Below are 15,070 nucleotides of genomic sequence, written 5' to 3' on the forward strand. Positions count from 1 at the left end.
AATCTCAGCACGAGTGTTCTGAATCCACTTGTTCTTTTATGCGGGTTTTTACTGTACCTGGAGATCGTCCATTAAATTTGTGTCCCCAAATGTTGTCAGCATAATCAAATAAAGGTGAAATGAAGCTATTGTACAACGCTGAACGCTTTTTAACTGGTAGCAGGTGTCTAATGTGTCTGAGAATGGCAATTCTTTGATTGATCTTGGAAGAGATGGCCTCAACGTGGTTACACAAATTCTTGTTTATTGTTACCCCAAGCTAAGTGTCGGTGCTCTCAAGTGTTAGAGCATTGAATCTTATGGGGACTTCCTAACATAAGCTTAGATTTAGAAATGTTAAAGGTAAGGTGATTCTTGTTAAACACAGAGAAAGTTTGGCTAAATCCTCATTTTAAAAAAAATGTAATGCAAGAGACAAGCTTCCGAAGTGGAGCTACTTCACAATGCTCTAGGCATTGAGGAAAGTCGTTAATGTAGATTTGAAAAAAAATGGAGGATCGAGGAAGCTCCCCTTAGGAATGCTGACCTGGACTGGCAACTATGTGGACTGCACATTCCCTACGGTCCTTAGTTCAAAACGATTGCTAAGATATGACGTAGACCACTGGCTCACAAGCTCCGATAAAGACAGCAAAATATGGACAGGCACTGAAAGGAGCTAGGAGAAAGACTCTGTGCAACTATACCCAGGGCCTTCTCGTGGGAATTTGAGTGCGAATACGTTGTGGTAGTAGTATTAAAAGGTGTTGACCGGCCAACACGACTTTCGTACAGTTCGTACTTGGTCTGGTTTAAGCATTTATAGCTAAGCTCTAACTAGAATGTCTTTGAGAGATTTTCTTCTTCTGTATGAGAGGAGGGTCTTTAAAAATCTCTCAATTTTGGATGGTTTTGTATAAGGTCCCATTTCTCACTTAGTATGCTTAAGATCAGGTAGTGCTGGGCAGTATTGCTTAACAAACGACAGTATTTCTTTCATGTGGTTTTGTGCTCTGTTCTCTGTTCGTTCTGCAATTGGGAACATGTCTTGCAAACTCAAAAAAGTTGTCAATTTTCTCTGAATTCTAGTTTGTCTGCTTTTAGCCAGACCGTTTGGAACATGGTATCTTTGACTGTTTTTCAGATTAAAACAACATTTGGCTGGCTCTGGTAAAAGTCTGTATAATTTGTGATCAGGATTATTACTGATCAGGATTATCCAATAACCGACACACCATTGCCACGTTTGGTACCAATACGCATCAGCTTTGTCTTGGTAGCATTGATCTTCGGGCCTACCTTCGCACTTTGTAGGGTGCCGTGGTAGTTCTAGTTTCAGTTTCTGTAATAAATAACATTTTCTGGGAACGGATTATCAGCCCTCTGCCCAACCCCCAACCTGGAGGACCAGGGGCTGTTCTTCGTCTGGACTCTACCCTTCGACCAATCCGGCATGGTTAGACCTGCCAGGGACCACAGTCCCCGCCGGCACACCTTTCTGGGTCATTGAGACACACAAGCTTCACCACCACGGCAAGGTGTCAGTCCAAGGTGAAGGCTGTCTAGTTACAACACCCCATTTATCCTACCGTCCAACCTACTCCGTACTTCTTCTTTTATGAATTTCTTTCGGATACAATGTAACTTCATTTTATATAAATATACACACACTTTTTTTTTATTTTTTCCTTTATTTTTATTTTATTTCATTTTTTTTTTTTTTGTATCTTTATTTTTTATTATTTTTTTTAGTGTTCCGGAATGTTCCATGTTCCTGGTTTTATCGACGGCCACACCATACAACGAATAGTTATAAAAGTGTATTAGTCCTTGAAGCCTTTGCGAACAACAACCTGTGACAATTCTGTCCCCGGTTTTTAAAAATATCAGTAATAGCTAGTGATGCTGGACCAGCCAGCTCGTGTAATTAATAAGGACTAGAGGCACAACTGCATGTACTTGGGCTTCTCTTATGGAAATAAACTTTGTTTGCATGAGTAAATATATCCCACGATAATTAGGCTCGATTTCCAGCCACTGTTTGGGAAATGAGTAAATCGAGCGTAGTGCTAATAAAATGTCCGCCAGTTGTCTAACAACAAAACCGCGACAAAGTCGATTTTTGTTGTGGCCCTTTTAGCGGTCAATAAATGTTTTTGGCGATAAGTATCGACGGAAGAAGTATGACATAATGGACGTGATTTGGGCTATCAGCTTCAACATTAGAGAAGAAATCAAGTTAAGAGAACCTTAGTATTGCGTATGTGTTTACATCTCCTGACATAAGAATAATTATAATAAACATACTTTACATAGCGAGATCTCATGTCTTTTTTCTCCTTTATTGTCACCATTGAGTCGTTGTACACATTTCCAGTTAATTGTCTGATCATCAAATCATCAAATGTCTAATCATTAAATGTCGAAATAACAACAGTCTTTGCATAGCCATCCACATGTACAACATGAAGTGCATTGACGGTTATGGAAATAAGTGTTTACCGCGCTTGACTACTACATATGCGATTACAATAATTGTAGAGATCACGATAAAAACAAAGCAAGATAAATTCAATAAGATCAACACGAATCAAAAGCAAAATCAAAAGCTGCTTCAAGTAAGCTTACTCATTTCGTTTTTCGTTTCTTCTTTTATAAAGCAACTAAGTTTAAATATCGCATCCCTTGCATCTTCGAGAAGACTCTTGTGTTCATCAGGAAAACTCTGTTGCATTTCATTAGTCCAGTTGTTCGCAATGTTTTAGTGTTCAACAGCATCAGTTTTGGCAGTTACAAATGATTGTCTGAGCGTTTCAAACTCCATAGACAGCTCACTAAATCTAAGTTTCTCAATAAAGGATTCACTGAGAAGAATTCGCCCATAAAGCTTTCTCGTAAAGTCATGGGTCAACCCGTTCAAAAATGGACACTCGTCATGTTTAAATGTGGGTCTACCATGGATTTAGCGTATTAGAAATCACCCTATTGAAGCTTACAGTGAGATTCCCTGAGATTCCTCCGAAGACAGATAGCTTCACTTGATCAAGCGTACAAACACAAGATATTCTCCGCAGAAGTCTGCTGACCTTTTCTACGCATACTCATATCTCGTGCATGCGCAGAAGACTTCAGAGGGTGATTTGCGACGCAAAGAAAAACCCGTGCCCATTTTTAAAAGCACGAGTTATAAGGTGTACTTCGTACAACCTTAGGCGCACCACAATATTGGACTTACCAAGAGTAAGATCAACAGCAAATGGACTAAAGTCGCGGAGACACATCACATCAAAATGGTGGAACTCAGTTCCTGGGGCGTGTAGGAAAATTGATAGTTACGCAACTTTTAAAAATAGTTTTAAAAATTTGAAAGTTTACGTCCAGGAACCGAGTGACATTTCTTCCACATTATGATATGCATGAAAGTTTGCGACAAATCAAGCCACCAAGTGACATTTTCCCCGCATTACGATTACTCATTCATTGAGCATGCGTGCATTTTTTACGAGTTAAAAATTGACTATATATTGTATCGTTAAAAGCCTTGGTTAAAAGCATAACATAGCTTGTTCTTTAACGTGTTGAAGGAGCTTTAAGAATTCATAAAATCACACTGATTGTCAGACATATTGGGCATAAATCAAAGTGAGCTTATTTGGCATGCAAAGAATAGACTACAGAACGAATGGCTTGGTTTAAAACAAAATTTGTTAACAAATCCAAAGCCTACATGTATTAAAAATTTTTGCTTGAAATAAAAAAGCCGTTAATACTGGATTGCCAAGTCAATCATTTACCTGTGTTACTTGATTTTTACATAACATTGAAGAACTACGTCGTTTTGACAAGTCATGAAGGACAAATACTGATAGGAAATAGCAGTCACCAGTTCACAGTGAAGAGTATTTTAATACACTGTATGTAATTATAAACACTGCGGTTGGTGTAAAATATTGATTACGGACTACTGGCCGGGTGTAAAAGGTTCAAACTAGATAGATAGATTCCTAGATAGAAAAGTTTGGAGAATATGCTTACAGTTTTTAAAAAAAAGAGGAGGTAAAATGCCATTGTGATAACAATTTAAGTGTGACAGAAAACACATGAAAACATTAGATGTCATATTTGGAAATGCTCTGTGTCCATGTTTAACATGTTCAATGAGAAAAACGGAAATTGTGTGCATTCACTGCCATTCCCCCACAGGTGGGGTAGCAGTAAGCCCTCATTGCTCCCCTTAGTATTGCCGTTTTGAATGTTGTATGACTGCCCAGAATTCTTTTCAGCAGTGAAGCAACATTCATTAGATGGCGAGGAAGAGGGGGGAGGGGGGAGGTGAATCGTTGATGTATGAATTAAATGGTGAAAGTTGTAGGTGTGCAGAAAGTTTCTTAATAGTTTTGTCCAGAATTGTAGTTTTGTTTAATACCAGTAACTCTAATTATGTATGCTTAAGGTTTTTACTTTTTTCGTCGACAGGAGTTCTATCAGTTTATTTGCAAGACCTATGACAAACCAAGATATATTCTTCACTTCAAGACAGATTCGCCTTTGAACATTCGCAGTATATTTTACATCCCTGAAACTCTTCCTCCATTGTTCACCACTCAGCACATGGAGCATGGCGTGTCCCTGTACAGCAGGAAAGTTCTCATTCAGTCTAAAGCTCACAAGATTCTTCCTAACTGGCTGAGGTTTGTAAAGGGTGTAGTGGACAGTGAGGATATTCCACTCAACATAAGTCGTGAGCTTCTTCAAGACAGTGCCCTCATTAAGAAGCTGAGTGACATCTTGTCAGCAAGAATTGTGAAGTTTCTGCTGGAACAACAAAAGAAGGACAGAGTGAAATATGAAAAGTTTTTCAAGGATTGTGGAACTTTTGTCCGTGAAGGAATTGTTAATGCTGATAGTGAAGAACGGAAACAAGACATAGCAAAACTTCTTCTGTTTGAATCATCGCATGAGAAGTCAGGAGTCCTAACATCACTTCCTGCTTATGTATCACGTATGAAACCCAGTCAGAAGAATATCTACTATTTGTGTGTTCCCAGGTAACATCATCTTCTCATAAACTGTATATATCCATGTGAGTTGTGTGAAAAAAGAAACAACTTTGACCATAGTTAATAGAGGGACTAGTTATGAAACCTTGCCATGAAAACAATGGTGCTGCAATTTATGTTGGAAGGGCCGCAACCCTGCACAATCCTTTGTTTTAACGTTCTCGCCACAGCTGAATACCTTAACAAAAACGTTCCTATTGGTTAGTTGTTCCAACACATTGCAAATTCTATTGTTGTTTGTGCGGGGTCAAGGCCAAAAAGGCAAACAAATACATATAACAAAGAAGTTTGTCAAGTTTCATAACCATTGCCTTCAATTAACTACTACGAAAACCACCGATGCGTGGAATGGGACCGAATTTTCGTATCACCACCCCGCCCACTTTCGTTAACAAATTCCATAAATTCCTGAGGCCCCGTGACTTTGCCGCCATTGAAGTGTCGCCGCGGCCGCTTGTCAGATGGCGCTGTCTCTATTGTACTAGTAGAAAAACACATCGCTGAAATCATGGAAAGATACATCTTTAAAATTGCGGGTCCAAGTGGAAAATGGATAAAGATTTTTATGAGTACAGAGGAGGTTAAACGGGCCTTGTTATCTTTTTCCAGGTCCATTTTCCATCGGTCATGATGTTTCGGAGTACTCGCCGAATAGCTGTTTTCGATGTTCCTGCAGCAATGTTACAATGCTCATTCGTATGCTTATACAACTCACCAGCAGTCATTGAAGCTCTTTCAGTCTTTAGAAATCTTATGAAGTCAATATCATCCTGCTGAATTTGCTTCACGCCAGCTGCACGCGTTTTTGTGATTCTTGTATCGCCTTTTTCTACCACTTCTTTTCAAATTTTCTGCACAGTATCGAATTTGACCCTGTTTCTCTCAGCAATGGCTGAGAAATTTCCGGGGAAAAAGCCAGTTACAAAGTCACCGCCATCTTCAACGATATCTTCTACTATTTTTCTTCTCAAATCAAGTTGAAGAGGTTTCCCGTTGATATAACATCTACCTCGTTTACTGGTAACTTCCGCCATCGCAACAACGGCTCTCGTGTTTGTTTTTACTAGTAAAAAAAATCGCGCAAAGTTGCCGCCCACCGCCAGTATCCAGGAATTTGTGGGCGGGGCAGTGATACGAAAATTCGGTCCCATTCCACGCATCGGTGGTTTTCGTAGTATGCTTTGACCTAGTTGGAATTTCAACCCGCTGCCTCCAGATCGCTGTTGCCGTAAGGAACTGAGCTACAATAGTCCAGCTAGGAGCAGGTCATGGGCAATGATGGGGACATTCTAGTGCTTTGAAAGTGTTTGAGCTGCATAGCATGTGTGAATGTGATACAAATGATACTCTGGTGATTACTCTGGAATGTTAAGTGTTGGTAGAGTTCTGAATACTTCACAGTACACATAACGATTACACTGAACAAAAGCTGACGACAAGTGTCAGAACGCGTTCTAACTTCTCCCAATTATAAAACAATCTGTTTTTTGTTTTCTGTAGACAAAAAGTGCTATTGTTCTCCCAAAAATCACTCGGTCTGTGTGAGTCTGTGATAGCTTCGGTAAGAACTGCATTTAAGAGAAAGCCAGGTCGCAGGAAACCCAGTGAATCTTTTTCACCTAGTGTGAGAACTCAGTTGCAACCATAGCATGCTTAGTTGATCAAGGAAGTGAGAATGAGTGTTTTTGTGATTTTTATGGAAACGTGCGACTTCGAGAACCGATCAATGTTTTGAATTTCATGACATTTGGTAGAAGAATAATTGAGAAACCTGAAAAGTGATCTGTTGCAAGACGTTTCAATTTCAACAGAAAATTTATTAAATAATTAAAAAGTTAACATGATGAAAACACTAAATGATAAACACTAATTTTGTTAGCTTCCCACGCAGTCGTTGTTAGGGGACTCGTATTACCTCCTGTGGGGAGGAGGTAATACGAGTCCCCTAAAAATAAAAAATAAAAAATGTCTTGTTTTATCTTATACTTTGCCAATTTGGAGCATGCAGAACTCTACAATTAGAACGTAATGGCAAATTAGACAGGGGCACTTCTAAACTGTGTTCAGTCACCTTAAAATATCCTTTCTAGCAAATTTGTGCATGCAACTCAGCTTTACACCTTCAAAACAAAACACTGTCTTGCACCATCAGGGGCATGTGGTCAGTGTGAGGGGGGGGGGGGGGGGGGGCTTCAGAGGGGAAGGTCATTAATAACATTCTTACAAATTGGGGAGGGCCAAACCTGTTTTTTTCCGGCCAGGGAGGGTCACACTTTTTTCAGCAAGGAAAAAATTACTCCATGTCGCTTCTAGTAAAATTGACTCTTTTATTTGTGAACAAACATGCAAAGTCCTTGGAAAACTAAAACTTGTATGTACAAGCAAAGCTACCAGCCAAGATCAATCCAAATTATTTACAGGTGTCGAAAACTTCTGTTAAAAAACTATCTTCTCCAAACTAACATAATCGTCTCTCTCAATCCGTGCCCTCTTTCGTCCATATTTTGACGGTGGTAATGTTTTCGCACAGGGTGCTGGTATAAAATCAGTCGCCGGTGATGATTCGTCTCTTATCTACTTGAGCTTGAACCAACAACTCAATCTACCACATCACTTTTCGAGTCACTTTCGACCTCAGAAAGGGAAAAGGTCGCTTGTCGTTAAACATTTCTTATTTAACAGGAGCTGCTGAGCTTATAGCGGCAAAAGCGTTTCTTGTAGGGACAAGTGGTCCAAAAGGACAGGGTAGAATTTTGGCAGAATACCATTGGTGGATTCAGTATATTCGCCCTTTCGGTTTGGGAACCACCCTATCTTTTCATCTTTCCACTTCTCTGGACTTGCACTGCCACTTGTTCCGGCACCCGATGAGCCATCTACTTGATGCCTCAAAACAGAGTCAGAGGAGGAGCGGGCACCCGTTTAAGATTAACGAGTCGGCAAACATCCACAATAACCACAAGTTGCTTGATCTGACCTTGTGACATAATCGCATTCACCACAAGCACATTTTCCTCTTCCTGCTCCTCGTACATCCTTGCCCATCTTCAAGTTTTTCACCGTACAATCACACGCCACACGATTAAGCTGGTTTGTGCGTAGATGGTATGAGGGGTGATCTCCGCCAAAATTATGTTTCAAATTGTGTTATGCAGAATCTCCAATTTTTCTTATTGGCAATCAAATTCTTTTCTAACGAGATTGGAGCGGTAATTGATATATCACAAAAGAAATTGAAGAAACAGAACAGAATTTAAGACACGCGAAGTGAAATAAAGACATTAAAACAGAAATTGAAGCAACAGAACAGAAATTACAACACAATTAACAACCGATCCAATTTCTGTTCTGTTGCTTCAATTTCTGTTCTGATGGGGGTGTGGCTCAAACGGGGAACCGAGCAGAACCTGGGTAAGAACTAGTTCTACATTATAATTTATGAAAATCTATTCGATGATCTTCCCGCGTAAAGAAATTTTTTCCGATTCCAAGATGGCCGCTGATGAGAATGTATTTCGGCGAAGTATTCTAGATGTTGTGGGAGAAGTATTGAGAGATCTACAAGCTTCTATGACTGAAAGAGCTTTGTTTCGTCCTGACTGGCTACTCGATGTTGTGAACAGATACGCAGATTCGTTGGGATTTAAAAGTGTTGACGGGCCTACACGACTCCTGCAGTTCGCATATAGATTGGTCTTAAAGCCTTTATAGCTTAGCTCTTACAAGGGTGTCTTTTAGGGATTTTCCTTTGCGATATGAAATGAGGGGAGGCTCCTTAAAGATACTTCTCAGATATGGTTGATTGTGTATAAGGTGCCATTTCCCCATAAGTATGTTCTTGAGGTTGGGTAACGCAGGGTGGTATTGCGTTACAAAGGGCAGTATTTTCTTACGTGCATTTTTGTTTCTCTGTTCCAGTGCTTTCTTTCTGTCAGTGAAAATGACCTCCGAGAGATGTTTTTCTACAGTTGTAGCTGGGTAATCTCTATTCTTGAGGCGTGTTGCAAAATTCCTCATATTCTCTTGAAAAGTGTTTTCAGAGGAATTTGTTCTTAGAATAACGCTTCTCCTTTGATAAAACCTTTCGTGACGCCTGGTGGGTGGCAAGAATAGAAATTCGTGTATTGGAAGGTCTCTGTAGGCTTGAAGTTTGTTCGCACGTCAAGGATAGAATCCTTGTTGAGTCTGACACCTTTGTACACTATCGTGTCCAAGAATGTAGTTTCTGTTTCTGAGATTTCAGCCGTGAATTTGATTGTGGGATGGAATTGCTTTTAGAAGGAATTCTTCTATTTTGTTTCTGCTTGTATCCCATACTGATATGACGTCATCGATAAACCTTTTCCAAAAGATAGGCTTAATGCTGCTCTCTCTGAGTATTTCTTTTTCTATTTTGGCCATGAAGGTGTTAGCAAAGGTTACGGCCATTTTCGTGCCCATGGCTGTTCCATGGGTTTGAAGATAATCTTTCCCGTTAAATTGAAACGAGTTTTCTTGTAGGATCAGACTAAGCATCTCACTTAAAAACCTGGTAGGAACTGGAGGGTTTCCTTGGTGAAATTCTTCGTATCCATTGCATACAGTGGTAATACCCTCTTGTTGTGGTATGTTCGTGTATAGGCTTCTGTCGTCCATTGAAACAAGTATAGCACTTTTAGGCAGTTTAATCTTCTCGATGAAGTTAATAAAGTCTGTCGTATCTTTAAGATACGAAGCTTGTTGTTGTGCTATTGGCTGAATAAGGTGGTCAACAAATGCTGAGATCCGTTCTGTAGGGCCGGAACACCCTGGGATAATAGGTCTTCCGACAAGTGTCGGTTTGTGAATCTTAGTGAGTGTGTAAAACACTGGAATTCGCGGAGTATCAGGTGTAAGAGAGAGCCATTTAGCCGTCATTTCGTCAATGTGGCCTTCTGAAAGCAGTGATTTAATAGGTTGTTGAGCTTTTTTGGCTGTAGTTTCAGCCATTGGTTTGTCTAGGGGTAGGTAGTTATTTAAATCATTAAGTAGAACTTGACCCTCGTTAAGTTTGTCTTGTCTGCTTATCAATACGGTTGTGCTCCCCTTATCAGATTTTTTAAGAATAATGCTTTTGTTACGCGATAGCTCTTTGAGAGCTTGGTGCTCTCCCCTAGATATATTATCTTTTGGCTTGTCAAATTCTATACTTGCGAGCTCACATTTGACCTCCTCTAGGAAGGTCTCTAGAGCTACTGATGGCTGGACTGGTGGTTTCCAGTCTGACTTAACGTGGAAAGGATGAGGTTCGCTTTCTTCTCCGTGAAAAATATACTGTAGTCGGGTCTAGTCGCATTCGTCTCGCAAATTGATCAAAATCCGCGAGAAGTTTGCGCCTGATAAGATTTTCTTTTGTCACGGGTGTTGGGATAAACTTAAGACCACGCGATAGTAAAGTAATTTGCTCATCTGTCAGTTGTTCATTTGACAGGTTTTTGACATGCTGTTTGCGTGACTCAATGGCGTTACAAAAGTGCTTTTTGTCTTTGATTTTTCTCCGCTCTTTTCTTTTTCGGTTTTTGGCCGTTTTGTTAACTCTGTGGTTTGCTTTCCCTTTTCCCCTTACTTCTAAGGAGTCTGATAAGACACAAGGGTAAGATTCACTCTGTTTATTCTCACGTACTTGTGATCTCATTTGTTCTAACAGTACATGACTAGCTATGACTACGCGTACATGACTCCGGGCTAATGTCTCATCGCCATTCATTGTGGTGTTGGTCGCTGTGTTGCTCCAACCCTCGATAACTTCTTTAACCTCCTCTAACAAGGAGATACATCGAGCTGAAAGTCCTCCCTCGCAGGTGCTTTCCTCTCGAGTGGCCATTTCAAACAAGGAAATAATTTTCTATACGCGGCAGCGCGGCAACTTAGTAATCGGATGTATTTTCATAAATTATAATGTAAAACTAGTTCTTACCCAGGTTCTGCTCGGTTCCCCGTTTGAGCCACATCCCCATCAGAACAGAAATTGAAGCAACAGAACAGAAATTGGATCGGTTGTTAATTGTGTTGTAATTTCTGTTCTGTTGCTTCAATTTCTGTTTTAATGTCTTTATTTCACTTCGCGTGTCTTAAATTCTGTTCTGTTTCTTCAATTTCTTTTGTGATATGTCAATTACCGCTCCATTCTCGTTAGAAAAGAATTTGATTGCCAATAAGAAAAATTGGAGATCTGTATAACACAATTTGAAACATAATTTTGGCGGAGATCACCCCTCATAAGATGGAGCGATCAGAATGCAGTTATATGAGTAACACTTCCGGTTAGTCATTTTCGCTTCTGGTTATTTTTGTCTTGAAGGAACTGTTGAATAGCTGTGGTGGGGGGAGGGGGAGACGTAGATGTTTTTGTGTGGGTGTTTGTGAAGGGTCATGTATTAATCCGTTCCAGGAATTGGAAGGGCCACAACTTTTTTCGTCAAATTATTTCTAAAATACCTTCTCTTGGCCTTCATGTGGGTTCCCGCATGTTGACATGTGTTGCCATTTCCATTACTGCTCACAGCAAGAGGTTTCCTCATCGAGAACTTTCACTCCGATTCTTTGATTGGGGGTATCTGCTACTGCTTCTATCTTTCGACTTTGTTTCACTCAAGTCCTGACCAGATATGTTCTTCGCAGCGTCGGCGCACTGTTGAACAAAGGAGGTGAGATCAGAGAAACAAGGACGTTCTCCATTCTTGAAAATAGTGTCAGTGTGCTTGGCCCATTTTATTTGTAAATTCGACATCAAGCGGTCCATGATTCCCAAGCATGTCTCTGAATTATTCCAATCTGCCTCACAACCCATTTACGTCAGGTTAAGTTCACATTTGAGCATTTGACTAGCAAGTTTCTGCAATACTGCACCATTGGCTGGCTTAATCGTCTGTCCCTTTGTTCACTGATTGACTTGAACTTGCGTGACTAGATGAGGTCTTCTGAGCTGATGATGCAAAATGTGCCTCGCTTTCTTGTAGCCTTGTACCGATTTCAGAATGCAACAGTTTTTAATCGCCTCTCTAGTCTTGCTAGTGCAGTATTGAATCACATGTACTCCAAGGCGTTTCCATCAAAGGTGAGTATTTCTATTTTAGGCTTGTGCAATCCATCATTTAACACTGAAGTTAAAGACTGAACCAACTGTTCAATGTTTTCCTTGATTGGATCAGCTGCATTTCCTTGTGTGGTGTTGGTGCTTACCGAGGAAGCTGTTGGTATTTCATAAGTCAACTCAGGAGCAAAATTATCCAAACTAGACTTCTTTGGTGGTTCATTTCCAATTAAGTCAAAAATACACTGCTTCACGGTGGGATATTAGTTGGTGATGGCATGTTAGTGGTCTTAGGTATTCTCTCCATCTAGAGTCCACCGGATAACCTGAATGTAGACTTTTTCTGTGCACAGCATGGTCATCCAGTTTTGGAATCCGTGGTGTCTCCTGGGGCCCATTTCTCGAAAGTCCCGGTAACTTACCGGGCCCGATAAGTGTCTTTGGTGATAAATGTTTCTTAACAGAAGTCAATTTTTGTTAGCTTTGAATACTAAATACTACTAAATACAGTGAAACCTCTATTAAGCGGACCCCCAATTAAGCGGACACCCTCTATTAAGCGAACACTAAGCCGGGTCCCGAAATTAACGTCTTATATTTCCCTTTATAACGAACCCCTATTCGGCGGACACCTCTATTAAGCGGACGCGGACACTAAAATAAATTGTATTTGGCTAATTTCTATTGTTAAAGACACCGAACTGAATTGATAATATAAAGTATTGGATTACGTCCTTGAAAGTACAGTAGTCGGTTAATAAAGCTGTCAATAAACTGTCGATTAGACCGATATCCGGCCGGATTATTATCATCCGCGATCAAAGTTCACCACAGGCGGCCCAAGCTCAAGCTGTGAGTTGTGGTGATCATCTTGCGTAATAACAACGGAATATTTACGATCGGGTTTAGGAGGTAAAAATTCCGAAAATTTCTGAATAAAAATTACATACCTTGTTAATACGGTGTACTGTTTGTTGTTTCTCTGTCTCCTTTTGCTGATTAGAGGTCATTTTAGCGAGTTATCGTTTCCCGGGTTTCACACTCCTTATAAACAAGGTATGTAATTTTTATTCAGAAATTTTCGGAATTTTTACCTCCTAAACCCGATCGTAAATATTCCCATACAAACTCTTAAATTTGCGCCGTGACAGTTATTACGCAAGATGATCACCACAACTCACAGCTTGAGCTTGGGCTGCCTGTGAGTTCACTCAAGAGTCTTGCACAAAGCACAGCACAGCTATTCACAATCAAATCCTTCCCTGGCTATTTTTTTCTTCAGCCACTCACATGAGAACTTATCACCGTAAAAGAGGTATTCGCATTGAAGCTCTAAGCCATATCCGGCACCTCGGTTTACTCTTTTCCCCGTAACTGTTACCTTGCCAGAATTTGTTGGTCTCTTCAAAAACTTTGTCACGTGTAATGCCATTAGCTTAGGAAGATGGCCAACCACTTCTTCGCGTCCGGGTTCAAACTCGTTGGGGTGTTTGAGTGGTTCCGTATTCGAGAATTCTTGCTTCCTCGCCATGGTGTCACTTGCAACACCACCTACCACTGCGACTGCATTAGAGTCCCATTTGTTTTGAGGTTCTCGCATTAACATCGCTTCTTGACCAATGTTAGGTTCCCATATTTCTTTGTACTCGTGATACCCTCTCACGAACGATTTAACTCGTAGAACATCCTTACTTGTCTCCATCTCGCAAAGTTGAAGTGAACCAACTACGTAGAGTCCACTTTTTGCCAACTTCATTAACTGCTATTTTAGCAAACAATCACTCGGGCTGGTATGTTTTGCAGGGGCAAAGGTCAACATGATCATGATGTAAACTTCTTACTGTATTACATGCCCTTGACTCATATGTTTACAGTATCAAACTTCTCGGACTGTGCTGTTTTCTGATGTTCGATGATGTCTCAGTTAGCTTGTTGGAACTGTAAAGAGAACACGACATATCGATGTCTCAAATGTGCTAAGCCTGTGTGTAATCGCAGCAGTAGTGTAATGAAAACTTCCTTTAATGGCTAATTCGTTCCTCCGTTAAGGCTCAAAATCTAAGGCTTCACAATATATCACTATATCCGATCTCTTAACTCCGCGCGCTTCTCTATTGCTATTCGAGTCCTGTTTCGCAATGTTCTTTCTTATGTCTAGGCCAATCTTAAAACAATCAAAATACATGGATCGGATATCACAAAAGTAATTAAGGTTCGCTTTTCACATCCGGTTGGTTAACAATTGATCAAGTTCAAAGTTCTTCATTAACTATTTCAATCTTTCGTCAAGTTCCAGTTCAAAGTTCATTTTCTCGACACTCCCCCCTTGACCAACCGCTCACTGTTGGTCAACAAGTCTCCTGATTACGTCGGCAGTAGCTGCTGCTGCCCGTCTTGGTGGTCTCAAGGTTTCGGAACGAGGATTGGGTTCTTGGACAACTCCGACTTGCTCTTGTGCAGGTGTGTTTCCTGTGTTCACTTCTAGTGGGAAAAGCTTCTGAATCGGCCTCCGTATCCTTGAGTGCTTTCCTTTCTTACTGTCACTCGCAATAACGCACCTCGCTTGTAACCATCGCTACTCTCCATCACCTCTATCACTTCTCCTAATCTCCAGTTACTTCGTGAAGTGTCTTCATGGACCAAAACTACGTCACCAGTCTTGATCCCTCTGTCTTGAACTCCCTTTGGGCTGCAACGATGAAATTCTCTCAGGCCCACAAGGTACTCGTTTTTCCAGCGTTTCCAAAAATGTTCCAGGAGTTTACTGAGGTATAGAGCCCTTCGTTGCAGTTTGGATACGGGATCTTCATCATCGCTTAGCTGGGCGTTATCCGGTAGAGTGGCTAAACGTCTTCCGATCACTAAGTGTGAGGGTGTAAGTGGGTTCTCTGTGACTTCAGGGTAGATGTACGTAAGAGGTCGTGAGTTTAGCACTCCCTCCACTTCTGTCAGAACAGTGAGGAGTTCTTCATATGTCAGC

General features: G+C 40.7%; 1 protein-coding gene and 1 pseudogene across 1 annotated transcript in view; one reads left to right on the forward strand and one right to left on the reverse strand.

Annotated features, from left to right (window-relative positions):
- LOC146457761 (heat shock protein 75 kDa, mitochondrial-like) overlaps positions 1-15,070 on the forward strand; it is a 108,914-nt gene that overhangs the window by 70,522 nt on the left and 23,322 nt on the right. The window contains exon 9 of the mRNA XM_085091471.1: positions 4,456-5,027. Within this exon, the coding sequence (XP_084947597.1) occupies positions 4,456-5,027 (572 nt within the window). The remainder of the gene's footprint in view (positions 1-4,455; positions 5,028-15,070) is intronic.
- Positions 8,267-10,990, reverse strand: LOC146457763 (uncharacterized; annotated as a pseudogene).

The sequence above is a fragment of the Pavona decussata genome, unplaced genomic scaffold (assembly GCF_977016875.1).
Source record: "Pavona decussata unplaced genomic scaffold, jaPavDecu1.1 SCAFFOLD_237, whole genome shotgun sequence".
NCBI lineage: Eukaryota > Metazoa > Cnidaria > Anthozoa > Scleractinia > Agariciidae > Pavona > Pavona decussata.